General features: G+C 45.9%; 1 protein-coding gene across 1 annotated transcript in view; it reads right to left on the reverse strand.

The window, feature by feature from the left end:
- The window catches only part of DNAH17 (dynein axonemal heavy chain 17), a 101256-nt gene that overhangs the window by 41479 nt on the left and 41845 nt on the right, over positions 1 to 17932 (reverse strand). The window contains exons 32-45 of the mRNA XM_075119151.1: positions 16598 to 16705; positions 16320 to 16451; positions 15732 to 15892; positions 15393 to 15549; positions 13876 to 13980; positions 9890 to 10047; positions 9419 to 9557; positions 8629 to 8856; positions 5901 to 6038; positions 4843 to 4975; positions 4370 to 4497; positions 4087 to 4235; positions 3649 to 3931; positions 261 to 434 (exon numbers count right to left, since the gene is read on the reverse strand). Of these exons, the coding sequence (XP_074975252.1) occupies positions 261 to 434; positions 3649 to 3931; positions 4087 to 4235; positions 4370 to 4497; positions 4843 to 4975; positions 5901 to 6038; positions 8629 to 8856; positions 9419 to 9557; positions 9890 to 10047; positions 13876 to 13980; positions 15393 to 15549; positions 15732 to 15892; positions 16320 to 16451; positions 16598 to 16705 (2193 nt within the window). The remainder of the gene's footprint in view (positions 1 to 260; positions 435 to 3648; positions 3932 to 4086; positions 4236 to 4369; positions 4498 to 4842; positions 4976 to 5900; positions 6039 to 8628; positions 8857 to 9418; positions 9558 to 9889; positions 10048 to 13875; positions 13981 to 15392; positions 15550 to 15731; positions 15893 to 16319; positions 16452 to 16597; positions 16706 to 17932) is intronic.

Here is a 17932-nt window from a genome sequence, read left to right on the forward strand (position 1 = left end):
GCACTGTACATCATCATCTTGCATCCTAAATATCAGACTGAACTACCTACATCCCTGGCTTAACTTGCATAGCCACAGAGGTTTAGTAATGGAAATAAAATAACCCATTTGTATGCCATGCTGTTCTTGTACCTTATTGCAATATTGTATGCAAGATCTTGCATAATTTGGCAAGACATCCTTTACTCCAGCATGGAAGGGGGCAATAAATTAGTAAGTAAAGTAACAAGAAAGAATCAAGGATCATTTTTGGGAATTACCTGTAAAGGAATGTCTGGGTCCAGCTCAAATGTTGGCACTTTATCATTCCAAAGCATGAATTTCTTACTTTCTGGATCTATGTAATAGTCAAAAATAGTCCCTTGAGATGGAAACTTGATGGTTTTAAATTCATTCACCCACCATTTACTGAACTCTACACGATAGTCCACAAGCTGAGGAGGAGAAAAACAAACTCATTATACAGTTTCTAATGCCTTTGTGGGACATGTTCAGTTAGTCACTCTGGCCCGCAGCTTTGCAACACAGGCTATTTGGAGCGGAGACGGATTCTGCATGCTTCGGTGGCTGGCTTTGAAACAGCTTTGTGGAGTGCTTTAGAGTAAAGCACAAAAGTCTAGCATGCCTGCCCCTGCAGGAGCCAGACACAAACATCTTTACTCAGCCAAAGCCCAGGGTAAAGTAATCTCCCCTCAGCCAATTCCAAAGGGGAAGATGAAAAACACTGTCTCCCTCTCAGCTCCAGCCCTGGCCTTCAAGATCCTGCCTCAGCCCCCTGCTCTCCAGAGTGTGTCCTCGTGCTGCATAGTGAGTCGAGGGAATTAAATAATTCTCCCCAGCTGACTGAATCCTGCTCCCCTGCCAATTCTTGCTCTCAGGCCAGGCAACTGGTTTACAAGATTCATTTTCAGAGTATGACCACACTTAACTTCTCCCCCTCCTGCAGTATAGCATCTTGGGGCCTTTCATAACAGGATCATGCACTATATACTGTACAGAACAAGTTCATTAAAAGATTGTTATACAGAGGACTGGGATCAACTGTTTGCCATGTCCACCCAGAATAGAACAAGGACTCAACATAGTTGCAGCAAGGGCCATTCAGGTTAGCTATCAGGAAACACTTTCTAACTCTCAGGGTAGTTAAGGTCTGGAACAGGCTCCCAAGGGAGGCTGTGGAATGTCCCTCACTGGAGGTTTTTAAGAACATGTTGGACAAACCCGTCAGGCAGAGGCGCCAACTCTGTGGGTGCTCTGAGGCTGGAGCACCCATGGGGAAAAATTGGTGGGTGCTCTGCACCCACCGGCAGCTCCCTGATCTGCCTCCCCACCCCAGTGCACCTCCGCCTCTGCTCTGCCTTCTCCCCTGACCGCGCTGCCGCATCCTGCTTCTCCCCTCTCCCTCCCCGCGCCGCGAAACTCCTGTTTCGTGCGGCAAGCGCTGGGAGGGAGGGGTGGAGGAGGAGGAACGCAGCACGCTCGGGGAAGAGGCGGGGCCGGGGGGGGATTTGGGGAGGGGTCCAATAGGGGTGGGGAGGGGGTGGAGTTGGGGGGCACGAGCACTCACCGGCTCCAAGGAAAGCTGGCGCCTGTGCTCTCAGGGATGTCTAGGTTGACTTGGTGAGAGGCTGGACTAGATGACCTCCTGAGGTCCCTTCCAGCTGGACATTTCTATCGTTCCCCTTGTGTATTTGCCAAAGAGCCTGTCACAGTTCCCAAAGACTCCCTTGGATTTGGGCTTAGACATTGAAACATGCACATGTAGATTTACTGACACTTACTATGTTCACCTCTAGATCTCAAAGTGCTTTACAGACCAGTGTAAATACGATTATCCCCATTGCATTCACAGGGTCATCAAGCATAGGCATCGATTGTTACTTGCCCAAGGTCACGGAGCAAACAACGGGCAGATTCTGGGACAGAATCCATGTCTTCGGACACCCAGCTCTGTGCTCAGCCCTCCGGCCCGGAGCCGGCCTGGTACTAGTGTTTCTGTTGCATGGAGGGGTCCTCCGGCCCCTTTCAGCCCAAGCTGCCACCCCTGCTACACACAGCAGTCTCTATGCAGTCTTTGGATGAAGATGGTTACACGGGAAGCCTGAGAGAGCAAATGTGAGCTGTGTGCTCAAAGGATCTCCCTCCCTAGGGAATTCCCAGGAAGTATCCTTTCCAGGAGAGACCTAAGCACTTTCTATTACATTGTTTTCTGATCAAATTCTCAATGTTTGCATTAACAAAGCAGTGAAACACCACGGGGAAAACACCAAAAATGTTGCTACTTGGGCTCTTGCTATAAAGTTTGTGATTCTGATCTAGCAGCAGCTAAGCCACTGGCTGTGTTACCCTTTTAAGCATCTGTGGCCCTGAACCCACAAACACATAGACATGTGCTTAGCTTTAACTACTGACTTCAGCGAGAACATGCATGGGCTTAAAATTAAGTTTGTGCATGTGATGGGTTCAGTCACAGAGACCCCCTTAGGACTGTCACCTGATGTACTGGAATTATCTCTGAGCCCATTTTCCCTGCCAGCTTGGGACTCCAGAACCCTGCCTTGTTGAGCCAGACACGCCACCCTGCTGCAACACAGACCCAGGTCTGGTCCATGAACCCAAAGCTGCAGACTTAACTGAAAACAGCTCAGCAGGTATTTCTGTCTCCAGCACCCAGACACCCAGCTCCAAATGGGATCCAAACCCCAAATAAATCCGTTTTACTTTGTATAAAGCTTATACAGAGTAAACTCATAGATTGTCCACCCTCTGTAACACTGATAGAGAGATATGCACAGCTGTTTGCTCCCCCAGGTATTAATCACTTACTCTGGGTTAATTAATAAACAAAAGTGATTTTATTAAGTATAAAAAGTAGGATTTAAGTATTTCCAAGTAATAACAGACAGAACAAAGTAAGTTACCAAGCAAAATAAAACAAAACACGCAAGTCTAAGCCTAATACATTAAGAAACTGAATACAGGTAAATCTCAGACACCGTTTAAAGTGAGAGAGTCCCCAGGCTACTGGGTCCATCCTGCCGCAAACACACCCCACTCTTTGTAGCTAAGGGAACTCCCGCCAGTCAGAACCAAAGCTTGGAATGGACTCATGTGACCTAGCTGCTGTAAAAGACTGGCACAGATCTCGGAATGGATTCCCCATAAACACTATGGCAACCAACGCTGCTCTTGTGTTCAGAACATAGGAACTGCCAAACTGGATCAGAGCCACGGTCCATCTAGGTCAGTGTCCTCTCAGTCTTTAATAGTGGCTAGAACCAGATGCTTCAGCAGAAGGTGAAAGAACCCCCATTTCATTGTAACTATGAACTAATTTCCCTTTGTTTTTATTTTCTGTGACTCAGAAATCAAAAATCATTTAAAAATACAAACTGCTTTTTTTCCCCCCCAGTCACAAACCCCAGAAATCTCATTTCATTTCCTCAACATTTTCCAGACAAATTGTACATTAGGCTTAGACTAAGCATGAGATATTTCAGAACCAAATAAAATGAAAAAATAAAACAGGAGATTGAGTGGCATTAACTCTGGGGTCAACACTTCAGCCTGTTCAATCAAAGAGATCTAAAAAGAGAATTTTGTTACCATTCAAGTTGAACTGGCCTTATATTACAAGCTGTCACTAACCTGGTCTTGAAACATTGCTCCTCCAAATGCCCAGAAACACACAAAGACAAAGTACAGTTCGTATAGCTCTTTTGAGGAGTCTGGAGGCGTGTTAGTTGGAGTCAGGAGACATTCTAGTAGATACAGTATGGTTTGTATGATAGTAATTTCAGGGACTGGGGTAATCTTCTTGAACCCAAACCTCAGTTTATCTAGACATGTAGGCAGGTATTTATCAAACAGAATCATTAAGTTGGCTTTTTCAGACTGTACATTTCGCTTCTCAATCCAGCTGCTTACCACACTACAAAATAATGGACATATTTCACATTTCAACATATGGCAATAAGTAAATATAACAGTAATAAGCCTTTTCCTGCTGTGCTATGGAAAAACGTACGACACTTTGAAATGCATGGCATTCACACTTCAAAGAGGGGAATGTGAAACAAAACTCACGGGTTCCAGCCCAGATCTGCAGGGTTGATATAGAGAATTCCAGCCCTGGATACTGTTGCTGGCGTTGCTGTCCTCAGGTGACTGATCTCAAAGAGGAGTCTCATGGTGGGATTTAGTGGGATTCGCTCATTGCTCGCTAAGGTGAGCACCTAAGAGGAAGGCAACCAGACAGAAAAAAACACTTCGTTCCGCAGGAGCAGAAATACACATGAGCTGGTTAATTTAAATTAATCCTCAAGTGAAGTTCTCTGATTTTTAACTCCAACAGCATCTCAGTACTGACCTTATTATCATCCATGACAGTATTCAGAGATTCAATCCACATGGGATCTATATCTCCATCGAGAATGATCCATTTGGGACCAAGGTGAGTGATATTAGCCAGGTCTCGCATCGTTGTAGAAAACAGACCTGCCCAACACAAACAGTGTCTTTGCTTGGTTTTCTTTCTAGTACTTGGTTTCTTCATTTAAACTAAATTGCTCAGAAGGAGTTGGTCAAGAAGCAGCCACAATATTTCCTCAATAAACCTGCCAGCCTTGCTAAAAAATTTCCCCTCTAATTCTGTGGAGAAGCCAAAGAAAAGATCTGCCCATTTCTACAGTCATTTTTAACAGAAGGTTTATGTATTGTTATGAATGAACTGCTTGCTGAGGTTTTTTAAATGCCACCATTTTCATTCAGTATAATTTACAGTAAATGCAGCTACTTACACACTATTAGGGCTCATTGATTGGAAGACGGTTGGTTTCTTACCATCTTTCCATTCTCTAGTAGCTGGATGAATAACTCCAAATAGCTCATCACAGGTTACAGCTTTAGGGTCAAGGTCCACAGCAACAGGCCTTTTTTTCATGGTTTGGTAAGTCTTATTCAGGGATTTCAGTACCTGCAGGGTAAGATGGATGTGCTCATACAGGATGGAGGTTCTCAAAAGAAGGCATCTACATTCTCTGACATGGTCTTTTGGGACGAAGCAATGAAAGCCGCAGAAGAGAATGGTAGTCTTTCCCCTTATCTTTTAGCCTTTGGCCCTATGTCATAAATGGAGGCCCTGAAAACACTGAAGATGTCTGAGCCACGACACTGGAATCACTTCATGCCCCTCCAAATGGCTGAAAGCCAGTGAACAGCAGCAGCTGGACCTACTGCTGAACAAGATCATCGATGTTTCCTTCAGAGCAAGCAATCTCCCACCCTAGAGCACATTGCACTCTCTTCACTCTGGAACGAACTGGCTCTCAGAAGTGAAAATGCCAGCTCCACTCTTTTAATGAAGAACTGAAATGCAGTTTCCTGAATGATCAGCAATCTCCCCTTGCCGACACCCCTTCACTTTTAGCCTCCCCTGCTAACAGGCCAGGCATGTACTTTCCTCTTTAAAGGCCTCATTCAAAACCCAGTGAAATCAGTGGAAAGACTCCGATTGACGTAGTTGGTTTGGATCCCCAGGTGCCACGGGAGGAACATGAATTTCCTGCCCAGGTGTAATGCACTGGCCATGTGGTTGTGATCATGGCTCCCACTACTTCTACCAGCAGCACAGACCTGGCGCCCACAGGGAAGGAGGAGGCTGTGTCGAAGTGGCACTTCCTTCACCATTACACTTTGCTTTTTGAAATGTCATAATTAGGCTTGCTCGTAGTTCCAAGGCTTTGCCTGCTCATGGTCAGCATTAGACATCTGAGGGGGGAGGAGTGTGGAAACTAGGGAATGTATTTTAATTGCAGAAGGGCTCACTAGCTCCAAGAGTTTGGAAAATGCTGCTGCAAGAAATCTCTGTCCATTTAGTCTGCCCCCCCACCGCCCCGTACCTGGGACTTGCCACTGCCTGCATTGCCAATGACAAACACCGAGTGTCTCACTTGGAGCAGCTCCTCCAGCTGCACCACCTTCAGCACAAAGCTCTCTTCTGCCTGCAGCTTGAGCTCGAGTATGGACTGCTTAATAATCTGTGAAGTTCAGAAGAGATGTGAGAGCTTGTCTGGAGCCACTGCACAGAACACAGAGTCACTACACAGACTGCAGCTACCATGTCCTTGAGAAGAACCAGCAAGAGACTCCAGCTGGTTGGAGCAGCTGCAGAAGCAGCCAAAGCAGGGACCATTGGACACCCAGAGAACTTTCGACAGGGCTTGCTCTGCCCTTTGCTGATTGGCAGTGTGCTTCAATTCTCCCACTTTGCTACTTGTGAGCTCAGCTGTGGAAAATATGAGTGACCGTTCAAACCATGCCACAGTAACTGACAACACACACTGTTGGGAAAAGGGAGACAGACAGACAGACTGAACTAATCCAAACCAAAAGGCCTCCTACTATTATTCGAGGATTGTGTTAAGAGCATGCCTGGTGAACAAGAGAAGGGTGTGACTGGAAATCAGTGAACCAAAATTGGTGTGTCAGAGATTGGGCCTAATTGATGGACAACAATGGAAGGACAGGCTATTCCACTCATAGCTCCCTTTTGGGGGAGTCTTTGGGGGACAAGCTGGCCACCACAATGTTGGCTGAAAGAAGGAAAGGAATGACCTTCCCCACCATGGCTGCCAGCCCCACCATCTTCTGGGATCCAGCAGGACACCATTTTGTCTGTCGTCCTAATTCTGAGAGATGTCCTGACTAGCCTGGGCCAAGAGAGGGACCCAGATACGCCCCTCCTCCCCCGGCTCTGGCTGAATCACAACCACCACCTGGGATATGAGACTTTGTCCTGCCCCCACCCCAGCCACTGCTCCCCACTCCCCATGTGACTTTTCCCTTCCCCAAGTTATTTCTTCCCTTCTCTGTCCCTCTCCTTTTGCCTTCTGCTTAGCTGGCCAAGACTATATTTTGCAACACTTTTGTCAGCCTGTGACCAGAAAGAGGCAGCTAAAGGCAGTGCCCTAACTAGCCCAATGTTAGTTCAAGTTCACTCAGTGTGTCAGAGTGGCTGATAAGAGCATGTGCCATCCATGTGTTTTTCCAGCAGTGAGGCTGCAAGTGGGAATCAACACCAGAGACAGATGCTGCATTTTCTCCCTTGCTGTTCATTACTTCCCCATCTTGTGTGTGTTTGTCTTCTAGGAAATGGGGTCAGACTTCAGCAAGAACAGCAGCTCCAGCCCATCTCAGCTAACTCTTCCCCTCTTCCCAAAAAAGGACGGTTATTGCTGTCAAACAAGGGGAGAGGGTTCTTTCTAAAGACTCTCTGTAGCTAGAGGGAGAGGGAAAAAGGGGTGTTGTTAAAATGAAAGCCTTAGTTAATCCTTGACATTTCAAATGCTTTAGTCTTCCCCGCCCCCTTCTTTTCTGTATCTAAAATAAAAGGCTACGAACGTTCAGTGGCCTGTTTACCATGGTGCTGAGCTGGCTGTGGTCTGCGTACCAAACCCTCTGTAATGCTGGACAGCGATAGGGTCAGGTGAACACTTTTGACTATTTGGGCCCACTGATTCCATCTAAATGAATACAAGAGGCCCCACTCTTGGTTGGCTCTTAGGCACTACCCACTACTCCGCTAAGGCCAGCCAGGGATCTGTACTGCACAAGGGGTCTCCGTTCCGGTTTTGAGACAATCCCTGCTCTCCAGAACGGTGGGCTGAGGGAGCACCGCACAAGCAGCATACTCTGTGCGGGAGTCAGACACGCCACACGTCGTTCAGAGATTATCCCTTCTGTCTGGCCCTCAGTAAAGAACTTGAAAGAGTCACTTCAAGCTCTTCTTGGCCAGGGTCTCCATGACACAAAGCCTTTGAGGGTGGTGAGGTGCAAGTTAAAGGGGGGATATCACAGAGTGACATTGGCCCTTTGAGAGAGAGCAAGGCCTGTGACTCACCAGCTCACTGCAACTGGGTTTAAAAGAAGGTACCTGAGCCATATAAATGGGGGACAGCCTGGGCACAGGAGGGGAGAGTCAGTGCGGAAAGGGGCCGGTGACAGCTGCCTGGGAGAGAGAGAGACTGAAGGCCCTCCCTGGGAAGATGGAGGAGCTGTCTAGGAGGCCAGCACAGGGGCAAGTTTGCTCACTATCCTGTTCTAGAGAGCAAGTGCCATAAGGCTGAAAATGGCAGAGGGCTAGGAAGCCAGTGGAAGGGCTAGCCCGCTGGCCTTAGTGAGCCAGAGAGGACTGGAGAGGGCCGAAGGCTGAGAGCAGCAGAGGGAGATGGCTCAAGAGCTGAAGCTGGAGACCCAGAGAGGGCAGAAGGCTGGGAGTGAGGCATGGGGAGACACCGCGGGACGTGGTGGGTTACATATACTGTTTGGACTGGGCTGGGGAATTCTGGATTATGGGTGTGGGACTTTTGTTATGATTTATGTACATGGGACATGTGTAATAAATTAACCCTGTAAGGACTATATATAATTGGAAAGTCTTTAAGGGCTATTTTTGGGGACTCTGAAGGGGAAACTGAGGCAGACAGGTATGTTGTTCTGCAACCTGCTGCAGGGGGGCATGCCAGGCGGCTGTTGCCCTATGACAGTAAAAAATAGGAGACCCAAGAGCCGCCTCCCACCAATAATCTTAATGGCCAAGGTCAGCAAGGCCCGTGTCTGTGCAGTCACCTTTTCAAAGTTCAGATCCCGTTTTCTCGGTACATCCAGTGCTGGGAAAAGGTCTCCAATTAGTCCCATGAACACCGGCAAGTCATCCGTCACAATCTTGGGGATGTTGAAGTCTCGTAAAGCTCTCATTAGGACTTGATCCTCCGCACGGCCAGGGTCGCCTCTCTTCAAGGAGCCTGCTACCACCAGCACAGACTTAATAGCTCTCAAGCCCCAGTCATAATGATCCTGGCAAACAGTGAGCAAAGCCTTACATTGCATTTGGGTGAAATAAAATGGTTTTAAATTAAAAAAAAAAAAACACAGAAAAACCACAACACCCTCCCAAAAAACCCAAACTCCAGAAAGTCTCCACAGCACCCAGAAGAAATGCCATTAAGTGTGTGTATTTGCAGGGGAAACTCCATTCAACAAAGGAATGAAAGAAACCCTAGCAACCTTCAGCTGGGTAGTGTGTTTTGCCTCCCTGGAAGCAGATTTCCATTAGCTTTTAAGGCAACTGACATGACCAATGTGAGGATGCAATCGTCTGTATGGGCTTTATTCTACTAGTACATACTGTGCTGCATCTCTTTATTTTCCTGCTGACCATCCATGCCGCAGGCAGGCTGTCTGTCAGAAGTCACATCAGTGTCTGAGTGGAATTTTCCACAATGTAGCTTAAAATGTTTGGAAAAATACAGGCCAAGTTGCGACTAATAACTTGTGATTTTTAAAAATATATCTATGTCAGATTTTAAAATAGATAAACTCTTCCTGCTCAAAGAACTGTGGACTAATATTAAATTACCTGCTTCGAAAGTAGCTCTTTGCATAGTGTATAAAGAGTAATAAACTTTCTAGCAAGAAGTCTGGCATCAAGAAAACCTTCTGCAACAAGCATAATTTCACAGATAAGCTCAAAATCGGGGACAACCATAGCGCAGGGTCTAAAGGAAACAAGGCGAACAAAGTTCCATGTCAACCTTTGAGAAAATTAGACTTTGCACACATGCATTCGCTGCGTCCCCTTCTCTGATATACATATGCAGAGCTGAACTACAGGATGATGGAATTTTGCGTGCCTGGATTTTCAGTATAGAGCCTTCATTATATTGTATACATTGTGTGCGCACACACACACACACACCCCACACAGTCTCTCTCCCTCTAATAAAAGCAAAAGAGCCCTTGGTACAGCAAGGTGGCAAATCAGAGTATATAATCAGCATACTGTCAATTAACAACCAGGTTCTGACGATAGTCATCCGCACACAAATACCTGAATAAAGCCTTTAGATTTTCAGGCAATTCAGTCCGGCCTGCATAGCCGGGGTTCATTGTAATGAATATTCCAACTGTTGGTATAAGACCTATTATCTCTCCAAGGAAATTAAATGTTTTCTTTTTGGCACGAATTGCATCTTGCACACATTTTACCTACACAAATAAGAGGAAGATTCAGTACCAACAATGTAATGAATTACAGTTTGCATCTTAAACAACCAAGAAGCACTGCCCAGTGCACTCTAGAACCCCTTTAAGTACTAACGGAAGAGCTTATTGGGTGCTTGCAGGCTGAATGCAGTCACCCTTACTCTGAGCTAGACTGTGACTTCCTGTACTCACATTCACTAGGAATTACTCCCAAGGAATCCCACTGACTTCAATAGGTCTATTTGGGTGAGTAACTGCTCCTTATTCTGAGGGTGGGACTCAGAATCTGGCCCTCCCTGTGCTATCCCATTGATTTTGTGTAGCAAGGTGCTACTCAGCCTGAGTTGGGGGATGGAACTGATCTCTCAGGGAGTACACTGGAACAATTCAAATGATGGTGCATCTCCTATACTGGGCCCCAACCAGACTGGAGTCCATACCTTCCCATAGCCGTGGACCAGACTAGCTTGAATATTCTCCTCCCTTCTTCCACCCCATCACAGGCTGGAACCAGCCTGAGGTTTATTCAGCTCCCCCCTTTAGCTGACATGAAAATAAAAGACTATGAGAATACGGATAAAGGAAATGGAGTTGCTTAGGTGCGATGTTACGTGGTTTCTCCGGTTCTCAGGGCACATCTGTGCTGCACTCACTGACCGGGTGTGACTGCAGCTCGAGCCGACACACCAGAGCCTCTCTCCGGTCCCAGAGCAGTGAAGCAGGAGCAGCACAAGCTCCAGGGTGGCTAGCCCTGTAGCACTTACCCAGGCTTCCAGGTGGGATTGTGCAGCCTGTGCTGACGCTCTCACTGTCACAGCTTCACTGTCCTACAGCCCGAGCTAGTGAGATTAAAGCTCGGATATGCTGTCTTGAGGTTAAGTCACACGTCACGACTGCAGTAGGCACAGACTCATAGAAAAGTGTGTGTGTGTGTGTATGACAGGGTCGGGCCAGATGGCTACAGAAGAGCGATCCTATTGGGATCCGGGAAGTGGATGGGTTTCTCATCCTTTCCCCACGCTGGCCAGTGATGGGGTTAGCTGAGTGAATGGCAGGTTTGAGCCACTAGCAAAAGTGGCCAAGCTGAGGGCTGCCGTGAACCTCTGAGGTGAGCAAATCTGCCAACAAGCGCAGGACCCACCAAGGCAGAGGACAGGTTTCAGAGTAGCAGCCGTGTTAGTCTGTATTTGCAAAAAGAAAAGGAGGACTTGCGGGACCTTAGAGACTAACCAATTTATTTGAGCATAAACTTTCCTGAGCTACAGCTCACTTCATCGGATGCATACTGTGGAAACTGCAGAAGACATTATATACACAGAGACCATGAAACAATACCTCCTCCCACCCCACTCTCCTGCTGGTGATAGCCCATCCAAAAGTGACCACTCTCCTTACAATGTGTATGATAATCAAGTTGGGCCATTTCCAGCACAAATCCAGGTTTTCTCACCCTCTGCCCCCCCACACAAAAACTCACTCTCCTGCTGGTAATAGCCCATCCAAAGTGACCACTCTCTTTACAATGTGTATGATAATCAAGGTGGGCCATTTCCAGCACAAATCCAGGTTTTCTCACCCCCCCCCCACTTTTTCCAAAAACTACACACACAAACTCCCTCTCCTGCTGGTAATAGCTTATCCAAAGTGACCACTCTCCTTACAATGTGTATGAAAATCAAGGTGGGCCATTTGGGGGGATGAGAAAACCTGGATTTGTGCTGGAAATGGCCCACCTTGATTTTCATACACATTGTAAGGAGAGTGATCACTTTGGATAAGCTATTACCAGCAGGAGAGTGGGGTGGGAGGAGGTATTGTTTCATGGTCTCTGTGTATATAATGTCTTCTGCAGTTTCCACAGTATGCATCCGATGAAGTGAGCTGTAGCTCACGAAAGCTTATGCTTAAATAAATTGGTTAGTCTCTAAGGTGCCACAAGTACTCCTTTTCTCAAGGCAGAGGAGGAACTTTGTCACAATATATATATTAGGGCTGTCGATTAATCGCAGTTAACTCATGTAGTTAACTCAAAAAAATTAATCATGATTAAAAAAATTAATTGCGATTAATCAGACTGTTAAACAATAGAATACCAATTGAAATGTATTAAATATTTTGGATGTTTTTCTACGTTTTCTAATATATTGATTTCTATTACAACAGAATACAAAGTGTACAGCGCTCACTTTATATTTTTTATTACAAATATTTGCATTGTAAAAATGATAAAGAGAAATGGTATTTTTCAGTTCACCTCATACAAGTACTGAAGTGCAATTTCTTTATCATGAAAGCGTAACTTACAAATGTAGATTTTTTTTTGGTTACATAACTTCACTCAAAACCAAAACAATGTAAACCTTTAGAGCCTGCAAGTCCACTCAGTCCTTCTTCTTGTTCAGCCAATTGCTAAGACAAACAAGTTTGTTTACATTTACGGGAAATAATATTGCCCGCTTCTTATTTACAATGTCACCTGAAAGTGAGAACAGGCGTTCGCATGGCACTTTCGTAGCTGCCATTGCAAGGTATTTACGTGCCAGATATGCTAAACATTCGTACACCCCTTCATGCTTTGGCCACCATTCCAAAGGACATGCTTCCATGCTGGTGATGCTCATTAAAAAAATAATGTGTTAATTAAATTTGTGACTGAACTCCTTGGGGGAGAATTGTATGTCTTCTCTTCTGTTTTACCTGCATTCTGCCATATAGTTCACGTTGTAGCAGTCTCAGATGATGACCCAACACATGTTGTTCATTTTAAGAACACTTATGCAGCAGATTTGACAAAACACAAAAAAGGTACCAATGTGAGATTTCTAAAAATAGCTACAGTACTCGACCCAAAATCTGAGAGGGACGAGGTGTGGAGCATGCTTTCTGAAGTCTTAAAAGATCAACACTTAGATGCGAAAACTACAGAACCTGAACCACCAAAAAAGAAAATCAACCTTCTGCTGGTGGTATCGACTCGATGATGAAAATGAACATGCATCAGTCAGCTCTGCTTTGGGTCATTATTGAGCAGAACCCAACATCAGCATGGAGGCACGTCCCCTGGAATGGTGGCTGAAGCATGAAGGGACATATGAATCTTTAGCGCATCTGGCACATAAATCTCTTGCGATGCCAGCTACAACAGTGCCATGCGAACGCCTGTTCTCACTTTCAGGTGACACTGTAAACAAGAAGCAGGCAGCAGTATCTCCTGCAAATTGTAACCAGACTTGTTTGTCCGAGTGATTGGCTGAAGTAGGACTGAGTGGACTTGTAGGCTCTAAAGTTTGACATTGTTTTATTTTTGAATGCAGTCATTTTTTTGGACATAATTCTACATTTGTAAGTTCAACTTTCAGATAGGGAGATTGCACTACAGTACTTGTATGAGGTGAATTGAAAAATACTATTTTGTTTTTTACAGTGCAAATACTTGTAATCAAAAATAAATATAAAGTGAGCACTGTACTCTTTGTATTCTGTGTTGTAAATTAAATCAATATATTTGAAAATGTAGAAAACAGCCACAAATATTTAAATAAATGGTATTCTGTTATTGTTTAACAGGGTGTTCAATGGCGTGCTTAATTTTTTTCATCGCTTGACAGCCCTATTATTTTTATACATATGCATTAAGCACAAATATTAGACCCGTTACATAGCCTAAATTGGCCTATAGCTGTATTAGAATTCTATTCACTTCTGCTAAGTATCCCATAACACCTTGCATTTGTTGAATGGCTTAAGTAGATAGGGAAATTGTCAGGATCAGGACAGATGAGTATTTACCACAACATCACAGTAATTTACATACTGGAGAAAACTTCCTACCTGCACAGCAATCACTGATAAAACTTCTACTGAAATGCGATTGAATTCATCAAAGCATCCCCAGGCTCCAGTCTGAGCTAATCCTTTGTAGATATTTCCACAGGACTAGAGAGCAAAGTGATTGGAGAAGGCTGACTGCACCATGGGGATTCATTACAAAAAGAACAGTTCTAAGGAATTAATCTGACATTTATACTACACACTGTTTCTCTAGGACAGCCTCTCACAACATTAGGGTCATCCAAAAATACAGAGGAAAAATCCCCCTCCTGTAGGGAAATTTTGACTCCTTTGTGAAAACTCCTTTGCAGCTACCCAGGATTTTCCTCTAGTTTCAGCAGGTGCTGTCCAGATAGCTGTACATGCAGGGACGTCACACGTGCCCTAGTCCCAGCTTCCTGCCAAAACAGCCTGAGACGGAGTGTTCTCCACTGAAGTCAAAGCCAGAACTCCCATGGACCCACAGTCACTACAAGTGTGTGAATGACACTCCACAGCAGGGAGAGGTACCACCCCGACACCTGGGCTTTTCCCTAGCAACTGGAGGGGGAAAGGAAGTGTTCTCAGCCCAGCTGCCAGACTGTGTGAAGTGACAGGGCTCCCAGTGGGGAAGGGGTGGGCTGCTTGTGGCACTGAGTTCCCATGCCTGACTTTGGTTGCAAAGCCACCAACTATTGCGGCAGCGAGCGCCGCACATGAAGGAGACTTTCAGAGGCACATGGGAGGGACCAATTAGAAACGAATAAGAGACTGAAGTCTCCGAGCAATTGCACGGACTTTGTCACGAGGGGAGGAAAAGTACTGGAATTCAGCTTGCTGTGCACACCGTTCGCTGTACCCCTTCCCAGAAACGTTCTCCAGGGGGCTCACTCCTGCTATGGTTCCAACACCATCAGTAGCCTCATGATGAACTCAAATGGAACAGGGCTCGTAGACCTGCTAATCTGTCCCTGCGGTATATTGGCTAGCTGTCTGTGCAGTCTAGTTTAAGGTACTCTAGGGAGAGGGCTCTCACTGTCCCCCTGGGCTGACTGTCATAGGTTTATACACTCACTGGCAGGAAGCCTTTCCTGATATTTAGGCTAAGTTTTCCAGCCCCCATTCCCCAGCAGACCAGAGTTCACGTTGACCCTGTCACCATGACTTTGCCGATGGGTGTGTCCTGGGCAAGACTGCTTCAGCCACAAGCCTTTGGGGCAGGATCCTCAGCTGTACCTGAGCTCCACACAATGCAGGGGAGAAGGTTGGGGGTGGAGGTTCTGCACGGGGGCTTCAAAGCATTTTTGCTTTCCCTAAGTCCTGGAGCTTTCGGGGCCTGGGTGCCCTCCAGTGTAATTTAGCCTCAGGGCTACAATGGCTTCCCCGGAGCCTTTCCACAGCCAGCAAGAGGCAGAATGCAGCAGCGCTTTGAACATGCCCACCCCCACCCCCTTCTAGGACTGCTCATGGCCTGGAGAGGGGGCTCTGGGATCCTATCCACGGACCTCATTCATTACTTTCACTCATTTGAGTTTTACCTTGTAATCCATTTGCTCAGAGCAGTTGAAGACATAGACCATGATCCCTACAGCTCGTCCCAGGTCCTTAGTGGTCTCAGTTTTCCCTGTACCCGCAGGGCCTGCAGGTGCACCCCCCATTATCAGGTGAAGGGATTGGGTCAGAGTGATGTAGCATCTGAAATGCAAGGGAAGTGCATCACGTCTAAATGGCCATCTGGGCAGCAACGGTCCCCTACCCGCCACTGCCCAGCCCACCAAACTGCAGTTTCCCACAATTGCTGTCTAATTTTAAGGCAAATCTCAACTGCACAGATGTTAAATACAGATGTGAAATATGAGGAGCTGAGCCTTGCATACCGGTCCGTAAGTGGAGTAATGACCAGTCGAGGGGTGTTACCCAGATATTCATAGGAATACTGAAGTTGAGCATCACATATATTAGCATAGCAATGCCTTTTTTCTTCATCCCACCGATGTCTGAGCTGGGACTGCCAGGTGAACGCTTGGGAATTCTCCACCTGCAGAGCCCATGGAAAGCGTGTTTACTTTTTTCTGTGAATGCTTGCAGTGAAAATGTACCCTAATGATTCATTCCCCCAGCCATCCTCATATAGATTAGAGTTATTTATTTATTATGATGCTCAGAATGTGAACAAGGCACCAAACAGTACAAACCCCTCACCCTGGTCCCTGTCCTTAACACATTGAGATTTAAAGCCCATGTATACATTACCCAGTCTCCTGTGAATCCCTGTTTGGTTGTTACCTCACTGGATCATATGGACTCTTAAATTTGCAAGCAAGACTATTCTGTTCATGCTTTATTGCTCCACTCCACTTGGAATGTTTTTAAAATATTTGAAAATAATAAAAGTTATTACAGGAAAACGTTTGTTCAAAAGCACCAATGAACAAAGCAATGAAAACTCAGGCTGTAACTTATACCTTAGCAAGGATCATTTTTGCCACGACATCTCTGGCATGTACATCGATAGTACAGATTGTCATGATCTTCATTCTGTCTCCTGAGGTTAAGCTGCCAATGAGTAGTGTAATTAGCGTGTTTAACTGATTAATCTAAGAAAGAAAGAAAAAAGAATGGATGGACACAGGAAAGTGACGTAATATTTTGCCTAGTTTTTCTGCCAGGTAAAAGCGATTCTGAGGAGACTGCACAGAGTTTGCTGCAACACAGGTGCACTCGTAAATATCTGGCTACACACCTGCTTTTTGTTGTAATCTTTAATTGCATTTTCATAACCTTCCTCCAGTCTTGAGAAGGCAATGCCGACCTCTGTAGTCCACCAGATCTGAGTGCAGGTTAACGCAATCTGCCATAAACCACATAAAAACAGGGGGAGACAAGTTGGTGGCAGAATATTTCATGTTCAATGACAATGCTGTTACCTGTGCCCTTCAGCCCCAGCTCTTGCCTGTGGCCTTTGGTCTATTCCCATGCTCTGGCCATCAGCATGACCAGCGCTCAGACAAGCACTTCAGGAAAGCATCCCCGTGCCACACCTCTGCCCAAGAAGCCTAGCAGTGCATCTTCTCCAGACCCCCACTGCCTCTCTCAGAGGCCAAGATTCATTTACCTTTTCCAGGACAGCTCTGCCTGCTCCCCCCCTGCAGACAGAAGAGGACCCAACTGTCTTAAATAAAACAAAGTTTACTAGAAAAATCAAATTCAAAGATAAAATGGTCCAAAGCTAGACCTAAGCCCAGCCCAGGCACACTCCAACTCTTTAAGAAATCAGAAAATCCTCAGCTTTCTTAGCTTCCCTTAGCTCATGCACACCAGGAAAAGTCTGCACAAACGTCTTTCCATTGCTCACAATGGTGCCACTCTATCTCCCTTCCTAGTAGGACACACAGCCCCAGACAGACAAACTACTGACACTGCCCAAATGGTTTTAAGCGCCTTTAAACCTGTTCAGAACTGTTCTCCCCAGCTCCTGGGGTATTGTCTGCATTTCCTTGCTTCTGTGTTAAACACTAGGGCTGAAATACTGGCCCCAACAAGGCCAGTGGGAATTTCAACAGAGCCAAGATTTCACCCTAGATCATTTGCTAGTCTCAGTCTAAGACAGGATTTCAAAAGGGACCACAACACTTTAATTGTTCAACATTACTCAACAATTCCAGTTTCCCTGTAACTTGAATTGATCTCAAGCATGGTCCCTGGACAGAAACCAGCCCACCTCCCCTGTCACAACCGTTACACTCAATATCCAGCTAAGAAAAGCGATACTCCAAAAGCCACCTGGCCAGTGGCTTAGCATGAGCAACTCTAATAAGGGTATGTCTACACTACGAAATTAGGTCGAATTTATAGAAGTCGATTTTTAGAAAGCGATTTTATACAGTCGATTGTGTGTCCCCCCTTAAGCGCATTAAGTTGGCAAAGTGCATCCACAGTACCGACACTAGTGTTGACTTTTAGAGCATTGCACTGTGGGTGGCTATCCCACAGTTCCTGCAGTCTCCGCTGCCCATTGGAATTCTGGGTTAAGCTACCAATGCCTGATGGGGCAAAAACATTGTCTCGGGTGGTTTTG

The sequence above is a fragment of the Caretta caretta genome, chromosome 14 (genome assembly GCF_965140235.1).
Source record: "Caretta caretta isolate rCarCar2 chromosome 14, rCarCar1.hap1, whole genome shotgun sequence".
NCBI classification, from domain to species: Eukaryota; Metazoa; Chordata; order Testudines; family Cheloniidae; genus Caretta; species Caretta caretta.